This window comes from Manacus vitellinus, unplaced genomic scaffold, assembly GCF_001715985.3.
Source record: "Manacus vitellinus isolate BGI_N305 unplaced genomic scaffold, ASM171598v3 scaffold_5_pilon, whole genome shotgun sequence".
NCBI lineage: Eukaryota > Metazoa > Chordata > Aves > Passeriformes > Pipridae > Manacus > Manacus vitellinus.
Genome location: NW_021940682.1, coordinates 18,865,054 through 18,888,342, shown reverse-complemented (window position 1 = coordinate 18,888,342; position 23,289 = coordinate 18,865,054). Strand labels below are relative to the sequence as shown.

Genomic DNA, 23,289 nt, shown 5'->3' with positions numbered 1-23,289 from the left:
TTAATAATCATAATTTCTGATCTGAAGGAAAATTTGGAATGAAAATATACTGCAAGATAAAGATGAATGAAGAGGAAGTCAAGGAGATCTATATTCCTATGAATAGCTTGTATTTCTGTACTGCCTTTAATCTCAAAAGAATCTAAAATGCCTTATAAAATGTATCAATATTACATAGCAAAGTAGGGGTTGAAATAAGGAAAATATTATCTCCAATTCAAATTGCTGGCAGGCCTTAGCTGAGCAAAATGTTGTTTTTCAAATCAAATACAGTCAGGACATTATGTTTAACCCCTTGGTTACTGTGAAAAGCACTACTGGATCTTTACCAATGTCAAGTGGCCACGATAGCAGCTTCATGGTTTACCATGCTGAGTAGCTCTTTGTTAAAAATGCTTAGCTGAAAACCACAACAAAAATTCTGTTTCAGTGCAGAGAAATTCCCGTTATGGACTGTGCTGGGTAGACAGCACAACAGACTGATGAGAGCTTTCTCTCACAGAGAGAAATTCACAACAAATTGATTTGGATGTGGGGGGCAGTCTCAGAGTGCTGCATCTTCCACATATCCAAAGACAGCTGATGAGTAAATCCTCCCACTAGATCTGAAATGAAACACATTCTGATAAAAGACCAAGGACCTTCCGCTTGCACATTCTCAAATGCATACTATCTTTACAATCCACCTCCTGCACATATATTTCCAGTATAGTGATTATCTCAGTTCAAGTGCTTATCTGTGAGGAAGTCTGTCCAAGGGTGGATATGAAGCCAGGATGACATCTACCACAAGTGATGAGCTCTATTTCATCCATATATTTCCAGGACAGAGCATATTTATTTCCTGGATGATGACTATCCTGGCAAATGTACCTTCCTAGGATGACATCCAGTGATGGTACAACCATTTCTAATGGGCTGCATGCCTCTGAACCTGGCAAACACATTTAGCAATATTCAGTCAATCTAGTAATTAAATTGGCTGAACATTTTCATTGTGCTTTGGAATGAACTTTCTCATAAGACTGCAACATGAGTGTAAGCAAAAATGTTTTTCTCACGGGGGCTGGGCTCTGAGAACCAAAATGGTCAGCTCTGGGAGGAGGTCTTTAACCTACAAATGACAAAGGCTTGCAAAATGTCATTTTGAGTTAGTTCCTTTGCAGATTCATTGCTATTAAAATAGGATGAGCTATTCCAGCATGCTTTTTGCTAATGATTTTTCTCATGTTTCCCAAATTACCTAAGGAAATGTTTACATTTTTTTATACTTCCTTATTATTCAAATAACATTTTGTTTAGTCCTTGCTACTAAAATATTCCAGAGTAGGCTACTTCCAAACTCTTTGCTTCAAACGCACCTTCCATTATACTGTATTAGCTGGTGATACACTGGGGTGGGATTAGTCTGACAAAGATTGTTTCAGTTTTCTGATTAGCATAATCTTTTATACACAGAAGGAGGGAAAACAAAGGAATTTCCAGATGACAATATAAATGCTCTGAAAAAAACTTTGTCCACAGAGATCTGTGAGCTTTTCCTGTGTATGCATAAAACCCCATCAGCATGAAACATCTTGATGAAGCAAGGTCTTTGGGACTAATACACACATGGTTAATGTGCAAGGATACAGTAGATCCTATTTTTTTTCTTTTATAGTCTTACAAACACAGCAAAACCAGAAACTCTTAAACAGATGTCAATAGAAAAAAATGGCAAAAAGAACAACAGAGTTACTCTCCTGTGCTATGTATGGTCTTCCTATGCTTTTAACCATGGAAAGATAACACGGGCTCATTTTTCAAACCTCACCAAAAAAAAAAAATTCCAGACAAGCATGCAAAAGAGTCAGGTTCCTGTCAGAGTAAAAATGCAAGAAGAAAGCCTCACCCAGTCTTCAGTGAGAACAGTGCATCATCCACTCCCCTCTGATTGAACTTCACCATGTAGCTGTGCATTTCGGGGTAGTTGTTGCGAATGTTCCTCTCTGTGCTGCCATTAGGAACCGTCCCGAAGCGGAAAGGAGGTGAGAAGTCATTTGGTTTCTGAAACTGAAGAGACAGAAAAAGAACATTTCTCACAATCTTTCAGATTGAAACAGTCACCTGGTTGGGAGACCATACTCTCCCTGGAATGTAGTTCTGATTTTATTTTACTATCAGGTAGAAAACATTGTTGAGAAGTTATTATATTTCACTGTTTTCAAACACAAACATCTTCTGTTAATGCCTAAGAACCAAGAAGTAAATCTGAGCAAGCTGTTCTTTTTGCCCACTCTGGATCAAGTGCATGAAATAGCCAGTGATCAAAGATTAAACAGGAGCTTAGATAAAAGGAAAAAGGAAAGGGAAAATGTAGCAGTGCCTTTGGAGCACAGTCAAGGAAAGATTTTCAATAAAATCTATGTGCTTTTTATCCACAAACTGTAATTTAGTTCCTAAGAAGTATCTTTTTCAGCTCTGTGGATGCCTTTGCACTTCCTGGTTCTGACTGAAGTAGAAAAATAATTAAAGAGGAAAGATGCCTCTCAGCACACCTCCCACCCACTCCACCAAATGAATGATCAGTTTTCAAAGTTTTGGGCAAATGTTCCAAATGAAATGCTATTAGTGGATGCAAGTTACTATTAACATTTGATGCCCAGAACATTACTGGCAGAATACTCCAAAGCTTTTGCTGCTCACAAGAAATACATTTATCATAACATTCCCCCATGGCTGCAAGGCTGTGAGATTTTATATGCCACTAGCTTAACTTAAGTCATAATCAATGCTCTCTGGGATTTTATGAGCAGTAAAATTTAGACTGTCAATTATCAAGTCTGCTTAAAACCCCTAGAACCAGCAGACAGGAAGGAGCACAGAACTATAAACCAGGAACTGAATAAGTAGTACAAGAAAGAAATGAAAAAGTAGGTTAGATGGAAGAAAGCCTCCTCCTCTCTGGATATATCAAGCACTAGCTTGCCTGGTGTTATTTCTCAACTCCCAGCTGTGATTGTATATTTGTATGATCCTGAGAAGCATGCTAACAACATGCTAACAGTCAGACTAAACCCACTTAACAGCCAGAGTTCACCTGGTACATGAATATATGCCATCATGTACTGCCACCTTCTACACTGGAAATACAGCTGCAGTCTACAACTATAGCTTAAAACACATACAGATGAGCCTTGTTCTTGAGTACTGCTTAAAGCCATTTGGGAACCTGGTCAACTCAACTAAGGAGGCCAAAGCCCCTAAAGCAGTGTATCTCATTCACAGCACCTCAGCCATGAGGACAACCAGGAGCTGTGTCTGTGAATAGGTGAATACACTGTTCTTCTGTTTCCTTGTACCTGTCAACTCATCTGGCTGTGCAAGGAATTATCCCTCCAGTTTGGATGGCAAGATGAACTAACTTGTAAGTGCACACAAGTGTGTGAGAGAGAACACGTGTCGTATTGCTTTAAGCCAACAGAAAACATCAGGGCTGTTATTTGGAACTCAGGTTGGTACATCACCAAAAAAACAGAGGTTTCACATATAATAAAACAGACACTAAAGTGGCTCTTAGAACCCTGTCACACCCTCTAGAGATGAAGACAAACTCACAGCTATCAAAGACTGTAATGAAAGCAAACTTTGATGGGAGAAAAATCACTCCAGCTTGCTAAAATTATTTTTTTCTACCAAGCTGATTAAAGCAGCAGCCTAGGGGACCCATCACAAGGAGGGCACTGCCCATACCAGATGCAAAGAAACACACTCTCTCCCTTGACATGCTAAACCAGGTGTTTGTAGAGTGGGCAACTTGCTTTCCCAGAGGCTGCAGAACCCAGCCTTGAAGGCAAACAGGACATTCCCATTCCCATAGAGCCCTCCACAGAGTAAAGTCAACAGGACTTTACAGTCAGGCATCAGGCAGGCCTGACCAACGTTGGTGGGACTGAGCTTTGGCATGTCCTTTGAAACAGCAGCAGCTATGAGAGCCTCTGTCTGAGCCCAGAAACTGTTAAAGAGGCCTCATCCAGTGTCCATTTTATACTTCTACCTTCGATTCCCAGTGAAAGTATCTCTACTTTTGTCTGCTTCCATCATGGTATCTACTGGAGTAAGAAGGATTATAGCCAGGCAGGGCTGTGATAAGGGAAACAATCCCACTCTTGAACTATCCTTTGACCCCTCTGGTTAAGGGCCCATTATAGCAGCCAGAAGTGAAAGGCTCCACTTTCAATTTTTAACCTTCTGGGTAATCAATAAATAAATGAAAACATTTCTCTTGAAGGAAATTACTGTTTCTGGCAACTGGAAAAGCACATTTCTAGAGAAGGAAGTCAGGTTGATGGCTTCTACAAATCCACATACTATTCATTGACTCATCAATCCTTACCCTCTGCTCATTCCTCAGTCAGAATAGATCATTAAATGCAAATCATTCTCTGCACACCAACATGCACACACACTTCAACCATGGCCTGGTGGACAGCAAGACAGGAAACTATGAAAGGATCCATATGGGCCCACACCAGAGAATTTTAGCTTGAATGCCTAAGAGGAACACAGATACCCAGCTAACCTGATTTGGTGTTTACAAAGCTGAAAGCAATTGATGTCCAGTTGACTCCACAGTCCATGGAGCCAGAGATAAGCAGATACTTTGAAAAGTAATAGTATGGTACATGCATGAGTCTTTCTGGTAGGAAAATCACCATGTTTGTTGCTTGGCAGTAGGTGGGCACAGCTCAGTCCAGGGATGGAGAAATCTCCAAAGAACTCTCCAGACTCAAAAACTGTTGCATCTTTCTGAACTATCTGCTGCCCCACACTGCTCATACTAAAGGGGCATGCAAACCCTTCAAGAAAATTCATGGAACAGATGGGGAAGGAGTGTGTGGCATCACAGTGGAGGAATGTGTGGAGGAACTGGAGAAGATCTATAAGGAATAAAGTTTATTGACACATTGGCAAAGTATTCAGTAAGGAATGCCACCTGTTTGGTTTCTTCCAAGGACTCGGACAGTGGGCCTGGGTCATAAGTATCAGCCCCAGGAAAGCAAACCGGTCTACAAGGAGTCTGCAACACGAGGCAGGAGCTGAGACACAGGGGCCAGTACATGAAGGAAGCCTGTGCAGAGATAATCTCAATGCTACAGTAAATATTGACAAAGGAATTAACCATGGATATTGACAGAAAGGGTCAGAATGTAGATTAGTGGGAGAACTGTCCCATTATTTCATGTAAGTATTTCTCCTGTCAGAGTCCTAAGTCAAAACTACTCTACCCCATCTGCAAAGAGGAATCCTGTGATGATAACAAGGGAAGGGAAGATGCACCAGTTGCTGACCAAACCCAGCTGTACAGGGTCCACACTTGTAGGAGCCCCATCTCACACTCGCATGCAGCAGGAGTCCTGCTGCCCAGCTTTACCTACCTCAAGGGATAACTGCCTGTGAGGGAACCCGCAGGGCTCAGCCAGTCCTGCACCCAAAGAGTCCCAGGCAGAGATGTACCCCATTTGCATCCTCCCACTCATTTACCATGGGACACCATTTGTGAGATGCTCCACTTGTACCCAAGGTGATGTGACACACTCTCACCCATGAAAGAAACCTCACTTGCTTCACAGCTACTGTGGGCGAGGCGGATGCTGGAGATGGGGGTGGAAAGCAGATACCAAGCATGTCTGAAGGACTGGGGTAGCTCCAGGACATGAGATGTCTGTGTTCAGAGCCCAGCAGCTGCCGGCCTCTTCAACCCTTCACTCCACAAACTGAAATCAAGGAGCATTAAGTGCAAAGCAGACTCTGGCTTTGGAAAAGTAACCTCTCAGTCAGAGAGCAGAAATCTTCCTGCTCTGGAGAGCGATAAACACACAGGCTGGGGGCTGTTAGCACATTCAGGGGGGAGAGATCCTTTCCCAATCCCCTCCACATCTCACCATGAGAGCTGTTGACAGCAGCAGTGAGAGCGAGTTTAAGTGACTTGTCTGGCAGAGCTGTTTCATTAGCAATTTGGAGCCATGCCGTGCAGAAAGCAGCATTGTTCTCAGATGTTCGAATATCAATCTGCATAATGAAACAGGTGACAGGAGCTCTTCCCATTCATGCAGCCTCAATTGGAGGGGATTCAGATATGAGGGGAAGGGGTTATGTCTAATTGGCCACAATTAATTTGATGAGAATTTTTTTTTCCATTATATTGTCTATCACCAAATGGTTCCTACAGAAAAGCACATCTGCACTTATTTATCTGCCTGATGTAGGCCCTGTTTACACTGTAAAGTGTTTGCCAATAGCATCGAAAGCAGTTTCCCAAATTCAGCAAGCTCTCACAAGAAAAAGGCTCTTTTTTATCAGTCAATCTACACTGTTTTAAAAAAAATCCCCTGCTGGAATACATAATGAGCTGGCAAAACTTGGTGCAAGTGTGTGTGTGTGAATGTGTTAGTGCCTTACCCTTACACAGCTTCTCTGGGAGGGCTCCTCACACTTTGTAAGGCCCAGATCCCCAGTTTAAGTTTTCTAGTACAGGAAGCTCCAGAGCTCTGACCCATTAAAATGAGGTCCACAGATTCAGCTCCTCTTCTAGCTGCAAGTCCAAAAGACCTTAAGCCCATGTTAGATACTCTGGGTTTAGTTAATTTGCCCAAATATAAGTGCCAAGCTGAGATGCCAAGGGAATTTTACCCTGGGAGCAGGTCTCTCATAGTCTCTGTGTCAGAATTGCTAGCCACCTGAGGGTAGGTTGGATACTCCAGTACACTTAAATTGGCTCTAGACATCTACACTAGCACAAATTATTCCAGCCACTGAGCCATTTGGCCCTCAGGACAGCTTCTCCCACCAGAAGTACAGGGAGCCAACTGCTGCGGTTAGCAAAGAGCCTGAAGTGCCCACCACTCCCCTGAACTTGCGCATCAGGGCATCAGTCACAACCTTCTGCTCAGGCACCTATAAGCAGCACTCTGCTTGTCCTTTTGGCAGCTGTAAAACCAGCAGACATCTGTTGTGGTACAGGCCAAATACCTTTCAAAAAAGATTGCATTTATTAGTAAGCTGCAACATAAGATTTAGTGACATCAGGCCAGAAAAGCAAAGTCCATGCTCAAATGCATAATTTCAGCAGAACCTTTCTGAATTGCCCTAACATCCTTGATTGTCTCCTCTTGCTCTGGTTCAGCTGCATGTCTCTGTGGTCAGCTTGCACCTCTCTTCATTGCCTGAGAATCCAGCCAGGCTATTTGCACAAGAGATTCATTCAGAACTTGTTAAAAATTAAAGAGTAGGCCACTGGTTTCCAGGTCTAACCCCGAGGAGTCTTGACAGACTAAGCATGTCTACAGCAGCATGTCTTGCCCTAGCTGCCTTGCCTCTGTATCCTTTGTTTCAGCCAGGAAATTATCTCCTTCACAACTAATGGATGACTTTCAAAAAGAAGAGGCTTGTCTTTTTCATATCCCCAAAATATATAATTTTTGGCCCCAAGCTGCACGACAAACAGTGCCACAGAATCACAAATGTGGATTTGGCCCTAAGAAGATCTCTCTTCTACCTCACTCTCTCCGGTGAGTCTCTCCTGGACATCACCATTCCTGACAGCTGCTGTGGAAGATGGCTGGTACTGGAGACTCCTCCATTCCCTGGACAATCCCCACCAGAGCTTTACTAATGGAAAGTTCTTCCAAGTGTCTCAACCAAAGCCTCCCTACTGCAATACAACTACAATATTTTCTGTTATCAATGGACAGGGAAATTCAAATAGTTTCTCCTTCTCTGAAGGAGAAATTTATGTTTTTCAGTACCATTAATCTGTTTCTTCTCTGTGTTCTTTCACTGCAGCTAAATAAGTTGTTTTCTCAGTCTTTCTTTGCAAACTGTATCATGTGGACCTGTAACCTGCTGTCCTTTGGCTGTATCCTGCAGATCTTTCCTTGACTTACCTTTTGTTGGTGAACATGCTCTCCACCATACCAAGAACAATCTGATCAAGACCCAAAGATATTAAGAGAACATTACACTAAAAAAGCTTGCATCAAGGCAATAAAAACAATGCTAGCGAGAGTTAATGCTCATTATTACTCAGTGCCTCTCTATATTATATAATTTTCCTTCTGTCCTTCATTTGCAGACTGCAAGTTCTTCAAAGCTATAGCTCTGCCCTGATGCATTCAGGTAGTGACCAGTTTGTTTCTGGAATATCAAGCATCACTATCAGCACCATCTTCAGGGTTTTTACTGTATTCTTTTCTTTACGCAGCTTGATTGTGCACAGACACACCCACAAACTCATGCCCCCGTTACCTGTCCTGCTAGACAAAGTGCTCTACAGATTCCCAGCATGGAACCTGCAACCTGTTAGTGGCATGGCACTGTAGGGCACTATTAAATTGACAAAACTGCATCCCAGCTAGGAGTGTGCCAGCCCAACAGCATAGGCAGAAAATCATACTACAAACTTAAATCATAGAACTGGTACAAACCTGTGAGGAGAGCAGACGAAAGAGACTGTGCTGCTCATTCTCTATTACTAATGAATCTCTTGTACAGATACTTCTCAAGATTCATTCCTAAAGCATTCCTCTCCCCTCTGCACAGTCACGTACTTTTGACATCACAGACATTTTTTATTTCCAAGGTGGAACTCACAAGCCATTTCTAAGTGGCTACAAGTTTTCAGATCATCCTTTTACCCTAGCTCTTATTTCTTCCCTCACAGTAACACCTTCTACCTCCTCAGCAGTGGTTAGGACTACTCACAGCACTTCTTAAGGGCAGAGGAGCAGGCAATTCCCAAGTGTCAAAAGTCAGGCAGGCAAGGCAGAAGGCCTTGGCTAAGCAGTGATCTTCTCTTGGAAATAAGGCAAAAAAGGAAGGTGTATGCCCGGTGGAAGCAAGGTCAAGTGACATGGGAAGAATACAGAGATTCTCCTTGCTGCTGTATGGAGAAAATTCATCTGTCCAAAGCTCAGCTGGAGTAAAAGCAGGTCACAAATGTGGGGGACAATAGAAAGTTTTTCAAATACATTAATGGCAATAGGCAGGATAGAATATCATTGGCCTGTTACAGGATGAGGATGGTCACCTCACAAACAGGGATAGGGACAAGGCAGGGGTGTTTTATGCTTTCTTTGCCTCTGTCTTCAACACAGATAAGAGGGTCTCAGTGCCCTGAGCTGGAGGACCATGACTCTGAGAATGATCAACTCCCAGTTGACCCTGAAATTGCGTGGGATCTGCTGCTCCAGCTGGATCCCTACAAATCTATAAGGCCTGATGAGATTCATCAAAGAATTCTCAAAGAGCTGGTTGATGTCATCACAAAACCTCTCTTGATGATTTTTGAGCTGTCTTGGGAACCCAGAGAGGTCACAGCTGCCTGGAAGCTGGTGAACGTTGTCCCAGTTTTCAAGAAGGGCAAGAAGCAGGACCCCAAAAACCACAGGCCAGTCAGTCTCACTTCAGTGCCTTGTTAATTTATGAAGAAGATTATTCTGGAAGGTATTGAAAAAACACCTGAAAGACAATGCAGTCATTGGTCACAGTCAGCACGGTTTCATGGGACGAAAGTCCTGCTTATCAAACCTGATTTCCTTTTATGACAAGGTAACCCACTTGATTGATCAAGGGAAGCCAAATCTTTTTGGATTTCAGTAAAGCTTTCAATACTGTCTCTCACAGAAACCTTCTGGACAAAACGGCCAGCACACAGCTGGATAAAGACATCATGCCATGGGTGAGCAAATGGCTCACAGATCAAGCACAGAGGGCGAGGGTAACATCAGACTGGCAACCTGCCATTAGTGGGGTTCCACAGGGCTCCATCTTAGGCCCTGGGCTCTTTAATGTCTTCATTAATGACTTGGACATGAGACTGGAAAGGATACTAAGCAAGTTTGCAGATGACACAAAATTCAGAGGAGCTGTTGACTCCCTCGAAGGCAGGGAGGACCTGCAGAGAGACCTCAGTAAATTAGAGGACTGGGCAATCACCAACCATATGAAGTTCATCAAGGGAAAGTGCCGGATTCTGCATCTGGGATGGGGCAATCCTGGGTGTACATACAGACTGGGGAATGAGATGCTGGAAAGCAGTGTCATGGAAAGGGAGCTGGGGGTCCTGGTTGATGGGAAGTTGAATCTGAGTCAGCAGTGCCCTGGCAGCCAGGAGGGCCAACCGTGTCCTGGGGGGCATCAGGTACAGCATTGCCAGCCGGTCAAGGGAAGGGATTGTCCCACTCTGCTCTGCACTGGTGCAGCCTCACCTTGAACATTGTGTGCAGTTTTGGGCATTGTAATATAAGGAAAATATTAAGCTATTAGAGAGCGTCTAAAGGAGGACAACAAAGATGGTGAAGGGCCTCGAGGGGAAGCCGTATGAGAAGCATCTGAGGTTACTTGGTCTGTTCAGCCTGGAGAAGTGGAGATTGAGGGAAGATCTCAGCACAGTCCCCAACTTCCTTGTGGGTGGAAGAGGAGGGGTAGACACTGATCTCTTCTCTGTGGTGACCAGTGACAGGACCTGAATGAATGGCATGAAGCTGTGCCAGAGAAGGTTTAGGTCGGATATTAGAAAGAGGTTCTTCACCTAGAGGGTGGTTGGGCACTGGAACAGGCTCCCCAGGGTAGTGGTCACAGCACCAAGCCTGCCAGACTTCCAGAAGCATTTGGACATGGTGTGACTCTCGGGGATGGTCCTATGAAGGGCTAAGGGTTGGACTCGATGATCTTTGTGGGTCCTTGCCAACTTAGCATATTCTGTGATTCTGTGAATCCAGTCGTCACATCAACTCTTCCTGATTGTGGGCCCAGTTGCAGAAATCAACCCTAAGACTGCAATGGTAAAACCCCAGTGTCTTGTCTTCAGCAGTCAAACAATACGTGCCTTGATTTATAAACACAAAAAAGGGAAATTAAAAAAAAAAGAGAGAATGAACAGCACCAAATCCAATATGTCAGTTTTTGGAGGGCATAAAGTTACCCTGTGCTCCATCAGACTGACTTTGTGGTTTATCACCCAGTGATGTTTCAAATTCTCTGTCTTGCTTTGCATAGTGCTTTCACCCATGAATTGCTATAGATAAGTCCGAGAAAGGAGTTATCAGTTAGTGCAGCTGACTGCAGCAAAGTTGGCAAGGAATTGGATTAAAGTAACTTTTAAAGGAAGATGTAGTGTTGGTCAGACCCATAAACAAGAAAGAAAAATATCCATGAATGTCTGTTGGCGAAATAGGGACACATGCGGGTCAAGGAAGGGAACAGAGCAACCTAGTGACAATGCAGAGGTGAGGGAGGGCAGGTGAAAGTAAAAGAAAGGAGTTCAAATATAGCAACTTTAAAAATAGTTGTCCTTGCAAAATAACTAAGATGAAAGCAGAGATCCAATTGGTGGAAGAAGTCTCCATCACATGCAGTTATTGCCAGAACAATGCACACAGTAGCATTGTGCAGCCTCTTTGCAAGCTGTATTGCTATGTAGAGACCTGCTCTGTGTGGTTTCTGCACAGAGCAGAAGACTGAAGATCTTGGGCAGTGCAGCATCACCACAAACAGATGACACCTCAGGGATCCCATGTCTTCCACAGACTCACCTGTGTGTGCATGCTGGCACCAGACTGCCTTTCTCCTGACCCAGGCATTAAGGATATACCAGGCCTGAGGGGCCGCTTCACTATCAGACCACCACATACAGACAGAGTCCGCTCACCGTCAGCAAACCAGGTGTCTTCTGGATTTGCAAAGTGCGTGAGCATTATACAGGCTCTGCACAGTTTCTCTACACAGAAGGTAATAACAATGCTTGAAAATTTCCTCAGGACACATTTGGTGGTATATAGGCTTCAAGTCAGTCATACTGTTAGGTATCCCACACACTTGACCAGAAAACATCTGTAGTGGAATCACTACAGCTTCACCAGTCAGAGACAAAAGCTCCTTGCAGAGTATTAGTATGTGTGATATCAGACAACCACAGTCACATCTGTTGCAATGAAGTGGGCTGTGAAATCCTAGCTACAGTACACTTAACTTTGCTTGCATGCATGTAGAGGATGGAGATCATCTGTTTATCCCAGCATCAAATCATGCCATGTATTTCATCTTTGAAAGTCAGCTTCCTTGGAAAATAAACACAAAGGGGCTAAAGGCCTGAATAATCCCAGGAAACACAAAACAGAAATTAGCAAGGTAGAAAGATGTCAGTTATTACACTCATGTTAATATCATTAGAAGTGTAGATGTTCATTCTGAGGGAAAAAATTAACTGATGAAAAAGACCTTGAGAGGAGAGGTGGCAGCTGAGTACAGAAGAATTTGAAATCTATTTTGTTTGCACATGAGACAGCTGGTTAATAAATTATGAAACACGCTGAGAAATTTAGAGGATGTAGTTTGGTGGGGGAGCAATTCCATTTTTCCCCCATTTTCACTAGCAAAGGAAGGTCTTGCTTCTGAGTACTAATAGTAGCCAACCTACTGTTATGTGGGTACTAACCACTGGGCAGTAGGGTGAAATCCTGTGCAAGTCTGGCAAACCTCCCAAAGACTGCACAGGGGCCAGAATTTTCATCCAAGTAATTAGAAAAGCTTAATCATCACATTAGTGCAATTTCTTAAGCACCTCTGTAAGGCAGGGAGGCAAAGCAAAAAAGCAGGGCATTAGAGTAAGGGCAGTTGGAGCATTCCAGCACCTTCCCAGAGGCGGGAGATAATGCCTTCCTTTAGCCTTCTGATGAAAGCTGCCTCCCACCTGCAAGTGGAAGACAGAGGAATGAAAGCTGTATCACTTCCTTGGGAGTCCTGGGGTGCTGAATCAGGTACATCTGAAGCAAACAAGTCTACTGGGCCACGAGTAGACTTAGGGGAAGTTGAGTAGCCAAAGGCCTGGGAGAAGCAAGGCTTCTTTCCACACAGAGAAGTAAAAATGTATGGGAAGATACAATCTGCCAAATATTTATCAAGTATATGTATGTACATATAACTTTAAATGTCACAGTAGCTAGGCATTAGCAACGAAAAGGTGGGGGGAAAGCTGTTATATTTTTTTTAATCCTGTAGATTTCATCCTCCTATCCCCTACCCACCAGCAATTCAGCCCTGATCATTCAGTTGAAGGAGGCCAGCTCTCATCTCTAAGGCTGCCAAATTCTGGTGGTAGGGCCATTGTCTTTTATTTGACTGCAAAGTGCCAAGTACATTTATGGCACCATATAAATAATAAATAAAAATAGTCATTGCTTCCCTCTCCACTGACTTATACTGATGCGAGAAGCAGGACAATCCTTTGCTTCCCCCTCTTTTCCCTTATGTAACTCTCCAAAGACAACTTTTTCCAGACTGCCACGCAATTAGCACAGAAGCAACCAAATTTAACCAGGACGGTGTGGCAGGGGGAATGCAAAAGCTGCAAGCTTCCATGGCCCCATAGCCAATGTCCCTCACCCAGCAACTCCCATCTGTGCCTCCAGCAAAACCCAAGGGTTTGCATTTCTTCCTTTCCAGCAAGGATTAAGCCTACAGTCTGACTCTGACTATCCCCTCCCCTTGCATCCTACCTGCTCAAGTTCCCAACTAAACTGCATTTTTTTAACTGGTATTAATCCTGAAGAATCTCATTGCAAGCATTTGCTGCCGTTAAATCACAGAATCACAGAATGGCTTAGCTTGGAAGGTACATTAAAGATCATCTAATCCCAATCCTCATGCTGTGGGCAGGGACACCTTTCACTCTATCAGTTGCTCAGAGCCCCATCCAATCTGGCCTTGAACACTTAGAAGAATGGGGCATCCACAACTTCTCTGGGCATCTGTTCCAGTGCCTCACCACAGTCACACTAAAGAATTTTTTTCCTAATATCTAATTTAAACTTACTCTCTTTCACTCTGAAACCATTGCCCCTTGTCCTGTCACTACATATTCTTGTAAAAAGTCTCTCTCCGCCTTTCTTGTAGGCTCCCTTCAGGTACTGGAAGGCCAGAATTAGGTCACCCCAAAGCCTTCTCTTCTTCAGGCTGAACAATCCCAATTCTTGCAGCTTTTCCTCATAGCAGAGGTGCTCCATCCCTTTAATCATTTTGGTGGCCTCCTCTGGACTTGCTCCAACAGCTCCATGTCCTTCCTGTGCTGGGACCCCAGAGCTGGATGCAGCACTGCAGGTGGGATCTCACCAGAGCAGAGCAGAGAGACAGAACCCCCTCCCCTGACCTGCTGCCCAGGCTGCTTCTGGTGCAGCCCAGGATACACTTGGCTTTCTGGGCTGTGAGCTCACATTGCTGGGTCATGTCCAGCCTCTCATCCACCAGCACCCCTAAGTACTTCTCTGCAGGGCTGCTCTTGATCCCTCATCCCCCAGTCTGTATTGATACCAGGGGAATCCCTCTAATCAACAGAAAGAGAGAACCCTGAGGGACCAAGTCAAGGCTAAAGCACATTGCAGCCTCCTTGCCACTGTGCACTACACAGTGCTGAGCATAAGAAAAAGAGGGAAAATGACAAAGGATTGAAGAGGGTGGAAGAAAAAAATCCTTGAAAACCCACTGAATTTAAACATTTATAGTCTTAAAAGTACTGAATCACATTTTAGCACACAGACACCGAGGTTTGTTCCAAAGATCTCAGCATAAAAATCATCCCAATCCAAAGTGCAGAATGTCTAAATCTGATAAACGTACTCATCTGCAACTGCAAAAATTTATCTGAGATCATATTTATGTACACAATAAATGTAAGTCACAAGTTAGAAAGATCTATTACTAACATCGATATGCTGTACATATTTAATAGCTATTTATTAATATGAAAACATTAGCATAATATGTAATTACACATAATAAATGTGTATTTTGTGTAATTGCACACAATATGTAACTACACTATAGAGTATTAGTAAATACTTCGTACTATAGCAACTGATGATTTACAAGGAGATGCAGAGAAATAATCAGATTTTAAGCCATAAAATTTCAGATTATGGGAGCTAGTGGAAATGGCACAGTCTTACTTCTGTCTAGCTAACTCATATCACCACAAAGGTGTCCTGAGAATAAAAATCATACTGCTGTTGAAAGGATTGCATATTTTCTGCTTTGGGACACCACCACATAAAAATTCCTTTATATCCTGCTGAAATGTGTGAAATTACCACAACTGTCTCTTGATAGTGAATGTTTAATCCCATGGAAGATTTGTACTACCTCCAAGCCATCCAGTTAGACAACCTTCCCATGACAGACTTTACAAGGTACAAGACTGACCCTCACTTTTAGTCCTCTTGAAAAATGTATACCTGTAGATATCTAGCTCTGCATTTCCCTAGACTTCTCCAGAACAGATATTTGTTGTACAAAAGCTGCAAGCTCAGAAAAGCATTTAACTTCAATCATGTGAATAATAGTCCATTGACTTTAATGTCACCACTCATGAGCGCAAAGTTAAGCACAAGCTTAAGTGTTCTGCATATCTGGGATCCTTGTATAATGTCGATTTAATGTGCTGCAGAGTATAATGTTGGAAATAATTCATTTTTCAGTTTCGCGGCCAAGCACCTGCCAAAATAGAGCAGATCGGGGGTTTTTTGCAGGTTTTTCACTGAGGCTTTTGCTTTGTATCAACCTGAAATGTTTCATTCACCTCAGAACTACGTGTGTTGTCTTGTCTTCCAATTATCTCCTCCTGTCCCTTTGTTTTGTTACAGAAAAAAAAATACTTTTTTTTCCTACTTTCTCTAAATGTAGGTCAATTTTATTTGTAGTGCCTTTAGAAAATGACATGTCAAAATACATGTCAGAAATATCAAAGTATTTTGTTTCAAGTATACTAAAATGAGCTACTTTGGAAAATATCAGAATTTCCTTCTGGCCTCTTATGCTCTCCTCAGATTTTTTTCAGTAAAATTATTGGCCAGTTTTAACTTCAAAAGTTATTAAAAAAATACCCAAAACCAAACACGTATCTATCAAAAAAATAACTGACCTATGCTGAACAGAAACAGGCCCTTTGTCTTGGCATTTCATTAACATCTTAAAAAGCAAATAAGTCAAATACCCGTGAAATTTCAGCAATCTATATTAATTTGCAGGCATGCAGAAATACATTTCTCTCCTTTTTATGTCAATTACAAAATTACCATTTTGATACTTTATTAGCTTCTTTGGCATTTGCAACTAATTTATACGAAAGGATACTATTTTTTATTATTATTAACCTACTGCATTCTAAATTATTTTATTTAAATGCCCTGCTGGCTGTCCACATTTCCTTTTATTCTATTACTACTGTATATGAATGGAAATTACGTATAGCTATTAGATTACTTCACACATTAGTTCATTTTATATAATCTTTCCTGTATTTATTGCCTTCGTTAGACTGAAATACCGCAGGCGCTTGTTTCTCTAATGTGTCTGAAGCTCTCCCGTTAATGGAAATTGGGTTATATCTCCTGATTACAGTCAGATGAAATCCAGACCCGGGAGTCGACTGCAGTATTCTGCGACAGGCTGTCTTACCACTGGAGCTTTCGCAGGGGGTCAGGGGGGTAGCAGCCCCCCACATGGATTCTAGATGGATGCAGTCCAGCAGCGCGTGCAAGGATGCTCTGGCTGGGCTTGCGGTCTGTCCCACCGAGGGGCAGAGCTCAGGACAGGGAGTTGACATGGCCAGCATGGCACTGCCCCTTCCAGGGCCACATCAAGCCCCTCTGCTGCGCAAGGTAGACCAGCAGAGGCAGTGGGTGCTGGTTTGGCACCTGTGCAGAAGGAAAGTGATTCAGCGTGCCACGATCACTGGGAGCTGAAAGGGAGAGGCTGTCAGAGCAGCACTCCTTCTGCAGGACTCACAGGGACAGTACTGCTCTCAGGGAGGAGCAGGTTTCTTCTCCCTCAAACTGCCCACAGCTGCCCCAGCATTAAGAGCTACAGCTTGACATATGATTTAGCAGCTCCAAGGGTTAACATGGGGGAATTAACAGCCATCGTGAGATGGGTTCTTGGGGAAGTTCTGGCCCCTCTTTTGAGCCAGCTAGGCCCAAAGGGTGGCACTCAGCAGGGTTGGCATCACCTGGGACAGAGAGAGTGGCAGAGGTCACTAAGCTCAGTACAGGGAGCCTCCAGACATCCTTAGTTAAAAATGGTACCCTGGCACAGGGGCATCCACTCCAGCCCAGCTCAGACAGACCTGCTCAAGAATCCACACAGCACAGCACAGCACAGCAGGAACATGACATTAGGCATTGTCTTGCATGTCATTAGGAAGTAAATGTTGGGGCACAGCCAAGACACCATCCAAGTCCTGAGACATCTGGTGTGTTTCAGCCTGTTTTTCTGGGGAAGTGGCATATCAGCAGCTGCAGGTACCTCTCAGAGTGGTTTTTCCCAGGCAAGGCCCAAGGAAGAGGGTCCAAGGAGACCCTCAGGGTGGCTGTCTCAGAGTGTAGCCAGACTGACCTTGACAGGTGTACCCCAGCCAGGCACAGTAATGGATTTTGTGAGTGCATCTGGCATTTTGGCTGCTCTACAGTGCCAGTGGGACACCTTCCCCAGATACTGTCATACTACAAAGACATTCACAAGCAGATCTGGGTTTAGGCAAGTAGAAACAATATCCCTTAAAATAACTATCCCTTTTCTTGTCAGCTTGGATTACATCCTCTACTGACTCCTTGTGCTGGACACAGATGCCCTTACCACCTGATGGAGAAGACCAGGAGACTCAGTTCTGCTGTGGACACCAGATCAGACATTGGAGATAAAAGGGACTGGAAGCAATAGTTTTTCCTCTTGGAAAAGACAGTCTTTCCCACTTGGCTTTGAAAGTCTGAAATGGCTTTAAGCAGGCAGGAAGAGGGAGGTAGAGCATACAACATCTCCATGTGCCCTGGTGTGGCTGCACCCTTCATCCTGGCTAAGTAGTGTATTTAGAGGGTGAGTCAGCTGCAAGCAATTATGCAGGTTTTGGAAAAGGGAAAATATGAGATTCACAAAAGTGAATTCCTCCCAAATCATGGCATCTTGAAGCAGTGTGACAAATGCCTGGATGACCTCTCCCAAGTTCTGCAGGGCCCTCTGCATGTTCAAAAAAATGGAAATACATGGAAATCCATGAGCCCAGTAGACCAAGCTATTAACTCACATCTTTTGGCTGGAGCTAGTCCCACCTGTCTTTATTCTCCAAAGGCAGCTGTTGGTTTCCAGTTTCACCAGCCAATTTTCATCTGATTTCAGATGCTCTGGTAGATTGTAATCCCAATATTGTAAATATTGTAAATAATTGTAAACCCAAATATTGTACTTGCACTAGCAGCTGTGTTTGAGGCATATCACAATGCTCTGACTATGTACTGTAGCCTTTCTCTTCCCCAAGAAACAAAGCACATATGCTTTAGGATAGCAAATGAAAAAACAGGTATCATGGCAAAGAAAAGTAGAAGAAAATTACCTCAATCCAATACACACAGGTGGCCCTACAGTAAAATCAGCTAAGATAGGCCCAGAAACTTGTAACCAAAGGCTCTGTGAAGCTCCAGGAGTTACCCCTTTCAATTGAAATTTCATGCACATATCTCTGCAGGTATGAAGAATATCTTAAAAACATGAGAATAAAAGCATGACCCTAGGCACAGCCTGAAACAATAGATCACAGGTACAAACTATCCCATTTAGTTCAGACAGTTGAAAACCTAATGATGACAAACTAATGTTAACTCTGATAGGGCTGGCTGGTTTTGAACAGTATCTTTCAGTCTGAAGGAGCCCACAGCTTTTAAGCAGCCTCTGCAACAATCTCCATTTAGCAGAAAAACATCCTCCCCTCCACCCCATCCTCAACACAGCACACTGCAAATGTGAAGACAGTGTGAAACAAATTGAGGTCAAAATTAAAACAAATAACAGGAGCACTTCTGTACGGATTGTATTATTCTGTGCCATGTTTCATTCCAGGAAAAAACAACAAATGGGAAAGAAAAACTCTTAAAAATTAATCCATCACAGAATTTCTAGCCTGCTGCGCAGGACACTGCATGCACAAGGGGCCTGGCCACAATTTATTTCTAGACTGTCATGAGGGACACAAGAGTCAGTAACTATAACCAGTCCTCCTCTTGCTGCCAGCCCTAACAGCAATGTATGCAAGCTTATTTGGCTACCCTACAATGGCATGATCCCTTAAGCAGCCCCAGTGACTGAGTTACAAACTCAGCATGGGCAACTGAGCCTCACAACACTCAATTGCTTGTGAGTAACCTCACCTCAAAACAAAAATTAAGCAGTGTGCAAAGCTTTACACCCTCATGAACCAGACAGAGCTACCCTGCATGCATCAGCAATCTTCTCAAAATCCTCAAGTGTCCAGGGTCCAGCAAAAGCAAATGGTCTGCATGGACAAAATGCAGTACAGATAAACAAGGCAGTAAAACAGTCTGAACAGGAAACAATTTCTTGTGCTAAGCCTCCAAAGGCCTTGAAAAAAAAAAAGACACTATAACTTTAAGTGCAAGTAATAGCAAATCATCAAAGCCATGCCGATTTACCCCCACGGGCAGAACTTTTCCTGAGAATAAATTAACATATCACATTTGCTAGCCTAATGGCTAGCATTCCTGCACAGACAAATTATTTCAGCCTGAAAAAACAAGTTACAGCCATTGTACACATCATCTCCAAAGCTCCATTAATTCGTTACTTGCTGACAGTCAAGGTGTGGTTTGGAATTGTGTAAGCAAGCACAGTTCAGTTCTGTTTATAACTCATTCCTGAAGTTCTTAAACCATGTAAAAGTGCAACCGAATACCAATGAAGAACAGTTGTTAAAACTAGGGCCTAAAGCTATGATGTGACTATGAAAACATCCGCACAGTTCCGTAGTGAAAGCAAAGAAAAGAGGGTGGAGCAGCCTCTTCTGTAGAAAAGGCTGCTTTGAGGGTTTGGGTGGATCGATTACCTTTTTGTCGCTCAAGCCAGACACCTGGTCCACGTATTCCTCTTGGATCATGAAGGCAGCCAGGTTGGCAGTGTAGCTGGCCAGAAAGATGACAGCGAAGAAGGCCCACACCGACACCATGATCTTGCTAGTGGTACCCTTGGGATTCTGTACTGGCACAGAGTTGTTGAACACCAGCCCCCACAGCAACCAGATAGCTTTGCCAATGGTGAAAGAGGGACCTCCTGGCTCTAGAGTGATTGAGAAACATGATCCCACAGTGAGCATCTGAGAGTAAGTGGTCTGCATTTCCATTCACATCCACATCTTGACTTTAGAGTTAAGAGCAGTATCTATTCCCACTTGTGAGGTGAATGTCCACATCTGAACTCCCTATGTTTATGACACCATATCTCAGCAAAGTGTATCCTGAAAAATTATTTTTCAAAAATATCCTCAGATATTTATTCTGTCTCAGAGATTTACATTGAAACCTTTTACAAGGGCATTCTTTTTTATTTGATTAAAATATCTAGAAGCCCAAACAATTAATTTTGGTTCAAGTGTTGTTACCAGAAATACAGTTTGCTCAGACAAATTCTGTCCTCATTTCTAGCTGCTCAAGAGTGATGTCCTTGAGCTCCCAGCATACACCTGGGCAAAACATGGTTCTCACTGTACTTGTACAGGTGCAAGGAAGAGGACCATCTGAAATAGCAGGGCTCTACAAATACTTCTCCAAGAGTGTTTCTTTACCCACTCTGCCGAAGACACATGAACCAGAGAAGAACACAGCTCCCTCTCTCCATGTTCTGTGTCTAAGGTACATAACAGTGATATATACTCTGGTCTACCTCAGGAAAATCTGCAGCTCTGCCTCAGATAGTCCAGGAATGGATCCAGTGTTTTAAAAGCTCCTATCTTCCCCTTATTCACTTTTCATACCCCAGAAGCCTTGTGTGCTCATGAAGCACTAGGTCTGAAAACTTGTGAAATCACACGTCTCTCCCAACAATCTCGTACCCCCAGCACATGCTGGTTCCATTAGTGGAAACCTAAACCAAAATTTCCTCAACTTGAGCACAGGAAGAGCTGATAGGGAGAATACAGATTCAATTACTCCAGGATCCTGCTTCAGGCACCAGGAAGATCTTCTTAGGATGAGAATCCTCTGGACAGTTCAAACACCTGCCAACCTGGTCAGCACCCCATGCTTTATCAACTTGGATAGGCTGATTGGAGCTTAGTGCTGCTGTCTGTGGTTGACTCCATCAGATTAGCAAAAGGGAAGAAAGCTTTGACATGTTTCTCCAAAATCCTGAGCAGCAAATAGCATAGATCATCTGAAAGCACTAACATTTTACTCTAAGTACAGCTGAACAATGCAAGGGGCTCATTTTGCACCCAGGGAACTGCACACCAAGCTCAGAGCAGAATCATCACCTGGCAAAATTGGTGCCTCTAAATACCAATGAGATAAAGTTCCTGCAAGAAACATGGTTTATCACTCCTTGTCTTTTTACATGCTGGAGTGGTATTTTTATATCCCTTCCACCTAATGTGCCCTAAGACACACAGGTGAAAGGCCTGAAAAACATCAGTGGTATAAGATGTAAGGAAATCTTGAGAAGTTCCCTCTTAAAGCCTTCCTCTCCACTGATCACACCCTGACTTTGTCAGACACAAACCAAGACTGTAATGGGAGACTTCAATCCAAACCAGGAACCTAGAATCTTTCTGAGCTCTCCAATTTTGAGTGCTCCACAACAGCACAACATTATTTGGAGACTAGATCAGGGCATGTCCACTTGACTCTGGAGAGAAAAATCTTAATGTTCGTAAAGAGAAAATCCAGGTGTGGGAGGCAGGGGCATACTGCCATAGTTCAAATGCAGCCAAAGTAACATTAGCCAGCGTGTTCATTACCAAAAGCAGCATTGCAGTCTCTGCAGCAGATTTCTATATCTTCACATCACATATGTCAGGGATTATATCTGCCTGATCACGCCATACTGTTCATAATTACTCAGAAATACTGATAATTGCAGCTGCAGTTCAGATGACTTGATAACTGCACAACTGCACGCCTGTACTAAGAACTGCTTCCAGTTCCACACATGTATCAATATCTCTCAAAAGACTCACAGGTTTATCAATACTTACTTTTGTGTCCACAAATCCATGGGGCTATGATCAGTTGCCATAAAGGCCCTCCACAGCTCCATGTTAAGAGACAAGTTCTCCACTTTTCTCCAGTTCCCCATGCATGTTGTTCTGCCTGCATTTTCATTAACACTTTTTATTTTCACTCCTCTCCAACTTGATGGCATAAATTCACTCAAAGCACTAGACTGGGGAGCAAATGAGTGCATTTTTCAGTAACTATCTCTCTCCCACTATTCTGAACAGGCCAATAAACCCAGAAATGTTCAAAGGGCTGATTTATCATGGGGTGAAGATATGCAGATGACAGAAGACTCAACTTGCTAATTATCTTCATCTCAATAAGGAAAAAAAGGCTGTCTCTTAGGCTGTCTGTTCATCTTCTCTTTAACTCATCTGGCTGCCTTCTGAAGATCAGAACCACAGAGATGGATCACTCACTTGTTCCCATCTTTCCTGGTTCTTTTGCAAAGTAATTCTTCACCCACTCCTAAGAAAATGAGCTTCCCATTTTCTGAGTTGGTCTTCGAAAGCCAGAGAGCCAAGTAGTGGAAAGACATGACCAGGTGACAGATGTGAAGTCTGGAGGACATAGCACTATGCTGGGAGGCTGGCAGAGTGGCTTGCTCTCCAGGGAGTCGTAGCACTAAAGGATGGATTGATAGTGCTGAGCCCTATGATTGTCTCAGGGAGTGCAGCATCATGGGCCCTGCCAACACCAACTACCAGGGCCCATTTTCCCTCAGTGAGAAACAAGTTGGAGCTGGTATTTGCTTTAAACATAAAAGGCAACACAGCTCCGTCTCTCGGGCCAAGCAAATTATCCATTATACACATCTGCTCTCTTCACAGTCTGTTTTCCGCCTCCATCCCTGCCCTCTTAGGTCTGAACTCAGTGTTCAGAGTGGGCTAGATCTGTATTATGTTCAAGGCAAAGAACACCCTACAAAGGAATAGGACTGAAAATAAGAGAGAATCATAGCAAGAAAGGGTTCCCCTTACCTCTGCCATCAGCAAGGCACCGATTATAGCCCACAGGGCTGAAGTACTCAAAGACAAAGACGGCCACCGCAGAGATGATAAGCAGCATCACAAACATCATCACCCATACATCAGCACTGAAAGGCTCTGGATAGGAAGAGAAAACCATGATAAAAGCCCCGACAACAACCTCTCCTCCTTTGCTTTCCAGAGCACACCAATGTGGGGCAAACTGGGTTGGGGGAAAA

At 43.4% G+C, this 23,289-nt stretch overlaps 1 protein-coding gene across 2 annotated transcripts in view; it reads right to left on the bottom strand.

Moving 5' to 3' along the window:
- Nucleotides 1–23,289, bottom strand: part of GRIN2B (glutamate ionotropic receptor NMDA type subunit 2B) — a 214,490-nt gene that overhangs the window by 8,161 nt on the left and 183,040 nt on the right. For both annotated transcript variants that reach the window (XM_018080833.3, XM_018080832.2), the window contains 3 exons: nt 23,063–23,188; nt 19,919–20,148; nt 1,892–2,052 (listed from right to left, as the gene is read on the bottom strand). In XM_018080833.3, coding sequence (XP_017936322.1) covers nt 1,892–2,052; nt 19,919–20,148; nt 23,063–23,188 — 517 coding nt within the window. The remainder of the gene's footprint in view (nt 1–1,891; nt 2,053–19,918; nt 20,149–23,062; nt 23,189–23,289) is intronic.